The sequence below is a fragment of the Bubalus bubalis genome, chromosome 19 (genome assembly GCF_019923935.1).
Source record: "Bubalus bubalis isolate 160015118507 breed Murrah chromosome 19, NDDB_SH_1, whole genome shotgun sequence".
NCBI classification, from domain to species: domain Eukaryota; kingdom Metazoa; phylum Chordata; class Mammalia; order Artiodactyla; family Bovidae; genus Bubalus; species Bubalus bubalis.
The window spans coordinates 23,817,753-23,830,209 of NC_059175.1; the positions used below are offsets into that span (position 1 = coordinate 23,817,753).

Here is a 12,457-nt window from a genome sequence, read left to right on the forward strand (position 1 = left end):
TAGTTTTATGGAAGTCTGGAATGTGGTTTCAGTAAAGAAAAAAATGAACTCAGACAATACACAAAACAAAAGCTTTAGCTACAAAAATTGTGTTGTATAAAATTTTTATTGAGTAATAATTCACATAAAGCATATAAATCTTAAGTGTATAGCTCAATGTATTTAATTTATGAACAGATTAAGATCAAGATCTATGAGTAAATCATCCAGATCAAGATGGGAACATTTCTTTTACCCCAGAAGATTCTTTGTGTCACTTAGTCAACACCCCTCCATTATTTCAACCTTGGCTACCATGAATTAGTTTTTTTTTCTGCCAATCTTCAGATAAATGTAATAATACAGTAAATATTCTTTTATGTGGAGTCTGGTTTCTTTTACTCAACATTAAATTTGTGGGAGTAGTTACTGTTGCTGCATGTAACTATAGTTTGGTCTTTTAATTGCTGTATAATATCCCATTGTATATACAACAGTTGTTTTTCTATTATAGATGGACATTTATTTTTAATTTTAACTTTCAAGGATAAAGTTGCTATGGACATTCTCAAACACGTATATGGTGGGGAAAAGCCCTCATTTCTGTTTGGTCTATACGCAAGAGTAAGAATTGTTAAGTCATAGCATATGTGTTTATTCAGTTTTAATAGACATTGTCACTTTTCCTAAGAAACTCTACCAATTTACACTTCCACCAGCAATGAACAAGAGTTTCACACAACTATTTTTAAGCAAACTTCAGAATCTGTAATAAACGTTGCCAGTAGAGAATATTCCATCCGTCTTCTTATTGCTATTAAAATCCTAATTATGGCTTATAGCAGGCATCTAAAATATCATCCTAGTGACTCTCTTATCTCTTTTAGATATCAGCATGAGATTTCATTTCTAATATAAGGGTTCTTATCACCAGCTGCATATTAAAATCATTGGGGAAACTTATAAAAAGAACACTTTGTCCTGGTTCTCATCAAATTAAAAAAAATTTCTAAAAGTGAGGCATAGACATTGGTCATTTTAAAGAGCCTGTTAAGTCTAATGGGCAGCCATGGTTGAAAACCAGTGGGCCAGTATTTTGGTCAGTCTATAAGCTCTGTCCCCTCGTTTGTTTTAAGAAGCTGTCTCATAGTGTTGCTTTATGTTCTTAGTTTGGACATACCATGTGTTTATATGTATATGTTTACATATGTATACATACACACACATACGATTTATATTCCAAAACGAACTGATAGAAATCAAAGGAATCTGTTCATATAATCTTGATGCGGCTACTGGGCTGATGACTATCCACTATGCTCAGCATGCTGAATGAACATCTTGGTTTCTCTCCCAAAGGAAGCTTCCAGACCATGATTCAGCACTCACTCCCTAGTATGAGATGGCAGCCACCATAACCATGTTGATTGTACCTACCCAGGCTCAAGGACGAGGAGAATCAAGAAATTACCTAGCTAACCCAAGGCTTAAATTCAAACTACTGAAAAAGGAGGCTGACTTTCTCTGGCTAAGTGCCTTGTTAATATCCCCTAGAATTTTAATTTCCATTTCTTGCCTGCTTTGAGAAATACTCTAAGGCATTTCCTGTTTCTGCTTCTCCCAATGGACTCAGGTTCTTGTATATAAATCTGAGTAGCAGGTGTTGATGTGGAACAATGGCCTGTGAAGGGTGAATATTTCCTTTTAATCCAAATGCTCCAGACTGGCTGCTTCTGTTTCTTGCAGAATTGCTGGGCCCTCCCTTGACTGTATTTGTTACTAGACAGACTGACCTTGGTGTTCCTCCTGCTGGGCCCAGCTCATTGAATCAGTGAAGTAAATAATTCAAGTCAAATTTGCATGTCACTTGTCACATGGATGACAGAGGTGACCCTGGACCCTTGATCTGTCCCTTGCATTATCCACAAGGTCTCTATATTACTCTGTTCCACTTTGCTGGTGGATATCTGCCTGCTATATGTTATAGGAGGCAAGTACAGTGATAGAAGTTGATTTTATTTATAATGAAATTAAGAAATGACAGCACTGGGTGTATATCTGAAGAAAACCATAATTCAAAAAGATATATGCATCCCAATGTTCATTGCAGCACCACTTAACAATAACCAGGACATGGAAGCAACCTAAATGTCCAGAGGAATGGATAATAAAGATGTGGTACATATATACGATGGAATATTACTCAGCCATAAAAAAGAACAAAGTAATGTCATTTGCAGCAATATGGATGGAGATTGTCATACTGAGTGAAGTAAGTCAGACACAGAAGGTCAAATATCATATGATATCACATGTATGTGGAATCGAAAAAAAAGGGTAAAATGAACTTATTGATGAAACAAAAGTAGAGTCACAGATGTAGAAAACAAACTTAAGGTTATCAGGGATGGGGGGAGTGATATATTGAGAGATTGGGACTGACATATACATGCTACTATCAATTTATTTAAAATAGGTAACTAATAAGAACCTGCTATATAGCACAGGGAACTCTATTTAATAGTCTGTAATGGCTTATATAGGAAAAGAATCTAAAAAAAGAGTGGATATATGTGTAACTCTGATTCACTTTGCTGTACACCTGAAACTAATACAACATTGTAAATCAACTATACTTCGAGACAATTTTTAAAAAAGTAACAGCAAATGAAATACAAGTATCTAAACTGCTTGCTTCATAGTCTTAACTATCCAGTTGAGGTGTTTCTTTGAGAGAAGTGTATAGACGCCGGGCCCTCGAGGGTCTCCGCATTTCCCCGGAATGCCAAAGGAAGTGATGCCTCTGAAGGTGTTGTTACATATCAGAGGGCTTCCAGAATCTCCCTGGGGGAAAACAAGAGGAATGGTGGAGATCAGCATCAAGTGTGACCACTAGCAGCATGGAAGAAATGCCATTCAATGCGAAGCATTTAACGTGAAGTTAAGACCAACCTTGACTTACTTGATGATCAGTGCTTAAAAAACCAAAATGTTGAGGAATATTCAATGATATAGTCAATTTTTTTTCTTGATTTGTTTACAAAGCAGTGAAAATTGAAATGAAACTTGAATTATTATTTGTGGAATCCAGTGATTTTGAGACAAACTCTCTGCTTTAGAAACTCTCCTTTTTGTCATTTTCTCAAAATGCTGAGTAACTCAAAGCATAAAACAGTCAAATGCAGATGGGCCATTGAGGCAAAGAATAAAAGCTATGTTTTCTAGTTCTTCTGGGAGTTAATTGTCTTCTCAAAGGAACAAAACCAAAGCAACTTGTTCTTCACCTTCTCAAACAGAAATTGCTCCCTTGAATCTCTCTCTCTCTCTCTCTTTTTTTAATGAGAAACAAACATTTAATGAACGAAGTTATACCTCTTAAGAGCATATGGAATGTGAAAGACTCAAACTTCATCAATTCATCAATACAGTAACCATTGAAGAGAAAATAACATGGTAAAACTTGTGTCTATCACCTTATCATAGGCTCAGTGAATATTAAAATTAGACCTTGGAGGTCCATTCCTTCAAACTCCCACAAATGCCATTCTTCTCTAGCAAACATTGTTCATTTAGTCAATATTCATGGAGTACCTACCAGGTGCTATGCAGTCTTCTAGACACTAGGACTAGATCAGTGAACAAAATAGACAAAAAGTACTACTCTTGTGGAATTTGCATTATTTTTCGCTCTTCCTCCTAAGTCTCTTGAGCATCTGATGCTAGATGGATGCTCCTGGAAGTCAGTGATTACACTTCAGAGCTGCCTGGTTCCAGTAGGAGGGAGGCTTCAGTTAGCTGTAAGTCATGCTTTATTCTTGTGACTGCACTACCGGGTATGTGACCTTGCATTCTCTCAAGGAACTCTGTGTGACCCCATGGACTCTACAGTCCATGGAATTCTCTAGGTCAGAATACTGGAGTGGGTAGCCTTTCCCTTCTTCAGGGGATCTTCCCAACCCAGGGATCCAACACAGGTCTCCTGCATTGCAGGTGGATTCTACACCAGCTGAGCCACAAAGGAAGCCCCAAGGAACTCTAGATCAGCATATTTAAAGATATTTAAAGTCTAGAGACCCGATTGGCTGTTTCCCTGCTGTGGCTTTAGGGATGACTGGTATTGCTGGATGAAGAGTCATTGAGGCTTGTACCTGGAGTTCTGCAAACGAAAGGTTCTGAAAGCGCAGTTCCATCCCAGTGAGGTGAGAAGGGACAAACCAGTGCTCAGGGCTTAAACCTTAGTCAAATGTTCTTCTACTCCTATCTTTAAGCAAAGACCTGTCCCAGCCCTTCTCAGGGCACACTGAGAGGGAGGCTTGCATGTTCTCTGGTATGGAGTGCTTGGAAGTTGTTTCCAAAGGTCGAGCTCAGCTCTAGGAAGCTATGCAGTTTACTCCAAGATCTTCAGTCAGTCTTGGGAATGCAGGCATTTCAGACTTACCTGGCTAAATGGCAGTGAAATTATTAGGGGGTGTTAAGATGGGGAAAGGTACTGAAGGCCTTAGATGTACCCTGACTTCAGCTCTCCTGAGTGTTACAAATTTTTTGTCAGTTTAGATCTGTATACATTAATATGAAAAATGATAAAAAATTGCTTCTTAGTGGTTTTTGATATAAAATCAAGAATATGCAAGTAGTTCAACCCAGGCACTAGCAGTGAACTTATTATTTTTGATGAACAACTTATCTGAGCTGAGAACATTAATTTATTTGACTGGAGTTTTATCAGACTTCTTTTAAAAAGCACTAGGACCCTGTAGAAGCCAATGCAAAGCATGACATCACATTCTCTATATCTGCATGACTTAACCCAACAGCTCAAGTTTGGGATCTTATTTTACTTACACGGCAGGAGTCTTTTCCACCTTGGGGGCTTCCAGCACAAATCATATTCAGTCCAATCACAGGATTATAATTATAGTGTGATTGATCATTGCAGATTTTTCTGTCTATGATGGTGACATTGACTTCTCTCAAAATCTTGGACACAGGGGAATTATTGTGAGACTGTCCCCACCCTGCAACTCGACATGCAGTTTCTGGATCCACATCTTTGCCCTCTTTTGGAAGCTGAAGGATAGCCACGTTTTTATTAAGTGTTGCTTTTTTTTTCAGCTGTTGGAAGGCAAGCAAAAAGAGTTAGCAGAACAAGATAATAAAAATGTCACTTTTTAAATTTAAGTTCTAGCCCAACTGCCAGGGACCCTCTTATACAGTTATCAGGCCACTAAAAAAGATTTCCATGTCAGAAGCCAGATTGTAGGAGCTTCTATGACTTTTGAATCAATCAAAAGTATAATCAAAGGTTTGTACCTTTAGAAGTTTAAGATCGCCTTCATGTGTGTCCGGGTCATAGCACGGATAGGGAAACTCTTTCTTAACGAACATGATCTGTTTTTCAGGCTCTTCCTTGTTTATTGAGTGAGCCCCAAGAATGATCTGGGATTTCCGGTTCCTGAAAACAGACACAATACTGTTAATTTGGTTTATTCTTTAAAACAGGAGCTAAGCATATTATGGGATGATCAATTTCATTGTCCCATCTATAAATGTGCTTGCTGTGGAAATACCTGTTTGTGACTCAGAAAAAAATGTACACTTTTAAGAATAAAAGTGAATTGTTTATGAATTTATCATTATCATTATCATCATGCTGACCTGCAGCTTATTTATAACAAGCTAAACTTGGTTCATTGAAAATCAAATGATAAGAGACTTCCATGGGGGACTTCCTCGATGGTCCCGTGGTTGGAGTCTGCCTGCCAGTGCAGTGGACGCGGATTTCATCCCTGGTCTGGGAGGATTCCACATGCCGCGGGGCAGCTGGGCCAGTGCACCATGACTACAGAAGTCTTTGGGCCCTGGAGCCTGTGCTCCACAGCAAGAGAAGCCATTGCAGGGAGTAGCCCACACACAGCACTAGAGAGTAGCTCCTGCTTGCCGCAACTAGAGAAAGCCTGCTTGCAGCAACGGAGACCCAGCACAGCCAAAAATTAAATATGTAATAAGTATTAAAAAAAAGAGAGAATTCCATGGTAGCTAAGCCAAGTCTTGGGATCTTTGTTGGAGTTATACTGCTGTCCCCTCAACCTTCCTTTGGTTGTAATAGAGAATCCAGTTGCAGATGACTGGAAAACAGAAGTCTCAGTGGTCTAGCAACAAAAGCAAAAGACACTCAATAGTTGTAGAACTAATGCACTGAAGAAATCCTTGTAAGAGGACAACAAACTTATCTTAAATGGGCAAACTTTCAAAAATAGATTGCTTAATGATAGACCCTATGTGCATGGCACTGAGTACGTACATTTGAGGGAAAGGTGGTCTAAAGGGGGGCCCCTTCGGATCTTCCTTTTCTTACTCCATGCTGGAGATTCATTTTGGTTAATAAAATCAAGAAACTCTCTGATGTGTTAATGATGAAGGCCATTATCATTCATAACTTAGTATAAACTACACCAACAATATATTCACACTGCTGTTTTTCCATTACACAGTTGATATTAGTCTCACTTAGACCTTAGAACAGTGCTTTCAGTAGAGTATACTTTGACGATGAAATGTTCTATAAGTCCGCACTGTCCAATATGGAGCCCCAGGTAGGCTACCGAGGACTTGAAATGTGGCCAGTGAGACCAAGGATCTAAATTTGTCATTTGATTTAATTTTAGTGAATGCAAATGTATATAACTATAGATAACTCATGTAACCAACATGATAGTGGCTATCATAATGGACAGCCCAAGTTTAGAGGCTTGATTAGGGAGGGAAGAAAAGACCAGCCCTGAAAGAGGTTTGAAGGCTGTGGTTGATCATGGTTATGAAATGGCTGAAGGTGTGAGAAGTTTTAAGAAAACAGGAAGGTTTTCAAAAGAAGCCTTCTCTACTTGACAGAGGTGCTCAGGTCCCTGAGGGCACGCTGAAAATTTTCGCCCTTCTGCACCATCATCAGGTCAAGACCAGAAGCCAAGACTTGCAGCCCTTGAGCCTGGTGGCTCCAAATGAGATCTTCCAAAAGTGGTCTGGATGCTGCTTCCTCTTTGGTCTGATTCTCTGGGGCTGAGTCTGGCCCCAACTCCCTTTTTAAAGCAAGCTGCCAAAGATGTAAATGCTGTGAAGATCCTGTGGCTTTAATGATATTTACTCTCTTTGTTTATATTCCTCCAAGTTAGACTGTCTCCACAAAAGTTTTTTTTTTTTTTTTAAACCCAAGAACTTACAGGGGACAGTGAGCTGCAGTCAATACCCAGTCTTGGGCAATCAAAGCTCCGGCACAGATGTTTTCCCCATGAAGTAGCACCATGTAGGGTCTTGAATGAGGAGTCACTTGATTTCCTCCAATAATTTTTTCACAGAGATCTATTCAAAAGACAAAGACAAGTCATATCAGTGACCACCCTAAAGAGCTCTACTTATAATCACGTTTCTAAGGCTAGACGTGCTTTTCCCACATAGAGAGAAGGAGGGATGAGAGCATACTCCACCCCTTCATGTCAATTTCAGATGTGGGCATGCTTGCTAAGTCTCTTCAGTCGTGTTCAACTCTTTGCAACCCTATGGACTGTAGCCTGCCAGGCTCTTTTGTCCACGGGATTCTCCAGGCAAGCATACTGGAGTGGGTTGCCATGCCTTCCTCCAGGGGATCTTCTCGACCCAGGGATCGAACCCATGTTGCCTGCAGCTTCTGCACTGCAGGCGGATTCTTTACCGTGGAGCCACCGGCAGAGCCCGGATCAGATACCTGAATGTAAATTCCCTTCCTGTTGGAATCTGAGAGGTCTCGCTCTTTCACCCACAGAAGTCATGCCATTGGCAGGTCCAGGGATTATCAGGCTGGAAGTCTGTCACAGCCACTAGCCTCAGGCCTCAGGACTTGCAAAGGGCAGACAACTGTGCATGAGTTTATACCTGTAACTGGTGCTACAGGAACTGCTGGTGTCTGCCCATCCCTCCCCTTTTCTGGCTAGGTATTAATCTGGGGGAAGCAGAGTTGCTTTTACAAGCACCCTTTTCACCCTGAGCTCTTGCAAAACACCACAGCTTACAAACTGACATTAGCACCTTTTAGCTGTGACCCTACCCATGAGTTTTTTGGTCATGAGTCTTTTCCTTATTGAAATTTGTACCCTTCTCATTCATAAATTGAGAGACTATCTTTTGCACCTGAAACTCTTCTTCAATCTCCAGACTGAACCACATGGTTTAATCTAAGCCATGAAGAGAAGTGAGAAGATGCTATAAGGAGAGAATTCTGCCTTAGCCAAATTTCCTTGGTGATAGACCAAGAGTAGAGACTTAATATTAGAGAAAAGTGAAATGGAAGCCCAAAATCACTGCAGATGGTGACTGCAGCCACGAAATTAAAAGATGCTTACTCCTTGGAAGGAAAGTTATGACCAACCTAGACAGCATATTAAAAAGCAGAGACATTACTGAGGGCAGGGGGAGAAAGGGACGACAGAGGATGAGATGGTTGGATGGCATCACCAGCTCAATGGACATGGGTTTGGGTGAACTCTGGCAGTTGGTGATGGACAGAGAGGTCTGGCATGCTGCAGTTCATGTGGTCTCAGAGTCAGACACGACTGAACGACTGAACTGAACTGAGATGGAAGCACAAGGCAAACCATCCCTGTTGGTTGAAAGGTTGTTGTGCCCTCTTGATATACTCTCAGCGCCACCTTCCTACACCAGATGTTCTTGGATTCTTCTCAAGCATTGTTCCTGACCATTGACTAGGACTCATGGTTCTCTCAGTAGGGTACAGTGCCTGTTTCTCTATTAATAAAGCCAACTTATTGCCAGATTTACAATGAGATGTAAATGATGAGAGGGGCAGGGAAAATGGGTGTCCAGAGGGCTCTCATTTCCAGAAGGGAGTTGGGAAGGGGAAATCCTAGGCTCTAGAAGTAAAAGGATAAGGAACTTAGCGAAACAAATAGAACTTCACCTACATCTCAATTTTCCTGATCGATATCATGAAGAGATGGATTCCAAAGATGCATCTTTGAACTGTCTGAGCTGTAGAAATTGTACACTCAGTACAGTACTTCATTTTGCAGAGTCCTGTGATTGGTGAGCACAAAAAAAAGTCCCCATCTCCTGCAAACTAGGATTCGGGAAGAGGAATTAGAACAGGTGAAAAGCTTTAAAAACTAGCAATTCTTGGTCCCTACCTAGAATCAAATTAAAATCAGATAGGACCAGGGCTGAGATGTCAATATTGTTTCAAAGTCTCCAGAGGATTCTAATGTGTAGAAAGATTGAGACAACCTGTCTAGAGGATAAATCTTGCTTTGCTGTGTCTGTTCCATTTGGGAACGGATACTACTCTCTCTGACTGAAGGAAACAGAGTAATTTGTATTTGCTGTTTCCTTTGAAGAAAAGATATGATTGGATTTTTTTTTAATCTGCTTGGTTTCAGTGTTTCATAGGACACGGGCTTCCCCAGTGGGGGAAGCCCATCCGCTTGCATGCAGGAGACACAGATTCAATCCCTGGGTCAGGAAGATCCCCTGGAGAAGAAAATGGCATCCCACTCCAATATCCTTGCCTGGGAAACCCCATGGACAGAGGAGCCTGGTGGGCAACAGTCCATGGGTTCACAAAAGAGTTAGACATGACTTAGTGACTAAACAACAACAATAACATGCTCTAACATAGTCGCTGGGACATGCTTATATTTTGCTGCTGCTTAGTCACTCATTCGTGTCCAACTCTTTGTGACCCCATGGTCTGTAGCCTGCCAGCCTCCTCTGTCCATGGGGATTCTTCAGGCAAGAATATCGGTGTAGGTTGTCATGCCCTCCTTCAGGGGATCTTCCCAACCCAGGGATCGAACCCAGGTCTCCTGCACTGCAGGTGGATTCTTTAGCATCCTAGCCACAAGGGAAGCCATGCTTATATTAATAGTATTCTGTCCATTCTTCTGTTTCTAATGTCCTGCAACCTTATTATTTCTAAAATTTCTCCTTATTTTTAGATGCAAGATAAACCAGAGATCTTCCTCAGGAATTTTTGGTAAGATAGGTTCCATCAGCCCTTGTCCACCATTTCCACCTCCAAAAACTGCCAGACCGTGGAGAAAACCCAAGCTCTACACTTGCTGGCACGGTTCAGCCTAGCCCCAGAGTCATTATCAGTGCCTAGAAAGATTTTAAGGAATACCTAGAGCTACTCGGGGCTATTGTACCCTATTACCCTTCTAGAGATAATCCCATGACTTTTACAGCATTTTAAACTAATGACTGTGCAGCTCACATAAAATCAGGCTAGTTGGTTACTACTTAGTGCATCAAAGAATACACTTTATACAAAACACTGCAGCACTGCAAAGAGTCGATGGTCCCAGTGCCCTAATGTATTCCCAAGGACATACTCGCCTAGAGAAATAATGATGGATATTTGAATCATTTTGACTTGGGGGGGTACATCTAGGTCAGGGTTTTTTTTTTTCTTTTTTTTTTTAAATTTTATTTTATTTTTAAACTTTACATAATTGTATTAGTTTTGCCAAATATCAAAATGAATCCGCCACAGGTATACATGTGTTCCCCATCCTGAACCCTCCTCCCTCCTCCCTCCCCATACCATCCCTCTGGGTCGTCCCAGTGCACCAGCCCCAAGCATCCAGTATCATGCATCGAACCTGGACTGGCAACTCATTTCATACATGATATTTTACATGTTTCAATGCCATTCTCCCAAATCTTCCCACCCTCTCCCTCTCCCACAGAGTCCATAAGACTGTTCTATACATCAGTGTCTCTTTTGCTTTAGGTCAGGTTTTTTTTAAAGACTGATGGATTATTGAAGTACAGTTGGTTTTGTCATTAAAACTATCTATGCATTTTCTGCAGCAGGAAAGGCTGAGGTGTCACTATTCCTTTCCTGAAAGGTGCTATTTGTTTTCCTAATTTAAGAGCTTTATGTCTGTTTGATTACTTGTTTTTACAGAGTCCTTCTGGGCAATTTTCAAGCCACACATTGGCAGCACTGGTGGTTCCATTATCTTTTATAAAGGAATTATAAGGAAGAAAGAAGGATTTTTCCTTCTCAAATAAAGATATATGTAGAGGGACTTCCCAGATGCCCCAGTGGTTAAGATTCTGTGCTCCCAATGCAGGGGCACAAGTTCAATCCCTGGTCTGGGAACTAAAATCCCACATGTTGCAACCAAGATCCAGTGCAACCAAGTAAATGAATGAATAAATATATATATATATATATATATATATATATATATATATAGAGAGAGAGAGAGAGAGAGAGAGAGAGAGAGAGAGAGAGAGAGAATCCCAGGAAGAATGTTAGGACTTGCAGAAAAAAATCTCCTCTTAGAACACTTAGTTAATATTGCCAAAAAGTCTACTCCATTTTACTTAATTTATTATAGTGGAAATGACAAGGATCAGTCTTACCTTCAGGAATTAGGAGAAAAACGACAATCGAGAGAGTGGCTGCCAGAAAGGTAGAGGAGTTCCTCATTGTGGCTGGTGTCCCCACATCAATCAATGTGAAATGTGTTTTCAGTTCTTGACTAGCTCTTATTTATATACTAAGAGTACAAAGGATGTGGTTTCCTTTTTTTTCTTTCTTTCCCATTTCAAAGTTAGGCATTAGGGAAAGGAACCCCACAAGTGAGAATGGTGAGTAACCACTCCTCACCAGCGGGTGTGCCCCGCTCGGCGAGGACCTCTGTGGGGAGAGGGAGGCAGGGACTATGGGGCCTTGTTGCCATCAGAAGATAGTATACAAGAAGAGACCTCAAATGTTTCAGCTGAGATTTTGAGCATTCTAGTTTTAATCATCACCAACATTATCTTCTCTATCCATTATCTATCATAAATGAAAGCCCTTTATAGTCTTTAATCAGAGATTTAAAATCAGTCACCTAAAAATTGGTCACTAGCCAAATGTCTTTTTAGTTATCGCCTAGGATTTTGCAAGAATGAATTGGCCAAGGACACATGGAAATGTAGGAGGGAATCTTATTTATTCATAAGCTCCTGCCTGGATTTTCCTTCTCCACTTTGTGGAGGTAATTTGTTGTGCCCCTATCTGGAACCTGGCAGGTGGGGACAGAGGCTGGTGGGGTTAGGGAGCACTGGTTTTTTCCAGACCGGCCTCTGATTGTGCTTCCCCTGACGGTTTGATTTTACCACTTTAGACATGTGAGAGTATCTGAATTTCTCCTCCCTCCCTCCTTCCCTTCCTTTCTCCCTCCTTCCTTTCCTTCCTCCCTTCCTTCTTTCTGGATTTAGCTAAGAAAGGAAAATGGGAGTCAGACATCGCTATTTTGTTCCGATATTGGAGAACAACTCTAAGAAGGATCATTCTCAGTCTCTGAAGGAACAGTATTCGGTATGCTTTCTATTAGAAATGTCATTAGCTCTTTTTCTGAGCTGAGGATGTGGTCTTTATTATACTACATAAATAGTAATGTGTTTGATCAGGGTGTTGGCTGTTAACCAGCCATCCCCA

The 12,457-nt window shown here is 40.7% G+C and overlaps 2 protein-coding genes across 3 annotated transcripts in view; one reads left to right on the top strand and one right to left on the bottom strand.

Annotated features, from left to right (window-relative positions):
• CDC20B (cell division cycle 20B) overlaps nucleotides 1-776 on the top strand; it is a 68,141-nt gene extending 67,365 nt beyond the window's left edge. The window contains exon 13 of the mRNA XM_025270529.3: nucleotides 178-776. The gene's annotated coding sequence lies outside the window, so the exon portion shown is untranslated. The remainder of the gene's footprint in view (nucleotides 1-177) is intronic.
• On the bottom strand, nucleotides 629-11,595 carry GZMA (granzyme A). 2 transcript variants are annotated; one of them, XM_006074164.4, is made up of 6 exons: nucleotides 11,395-11,585; nucleotides 8,928-9,082; nucleotides 7,194-7,332; nucleotides 5,290-5,431; nucleotides 4,822-5,091; nucleotides 629-2,823 (listed from the first exon to the last, which is right to left on the bottom strand). In XM_006074164.4, the coding sequence occupies exons 3-6, from the start codon at nucleotides 7,274-7,276 to the stop codon at nucleotides 2,662-2,664; spliced, it is 657 nt and encodes a 218-aa protein (XP_006074226.2). In that variant the 5' UTR covers nucleotides 7,277-7,332; nucleotides 8,928-9,082; nucleotides 11,395-11,585; the 3' UTR covers nucleotides 629-2,661. The 2 variants fall into 2 exon arrangements, with proteins under 2 accessions (XP_006074226.2, XP_006074225.2); XM_006074163.4 differs by lacking the exon at nucleotides 8,928-9,082 and having other exon boundaries at nucleotides 11,395-11,595.
• Nucleotides 11,596-12,457: the final 862 nt, after the last annotated feature.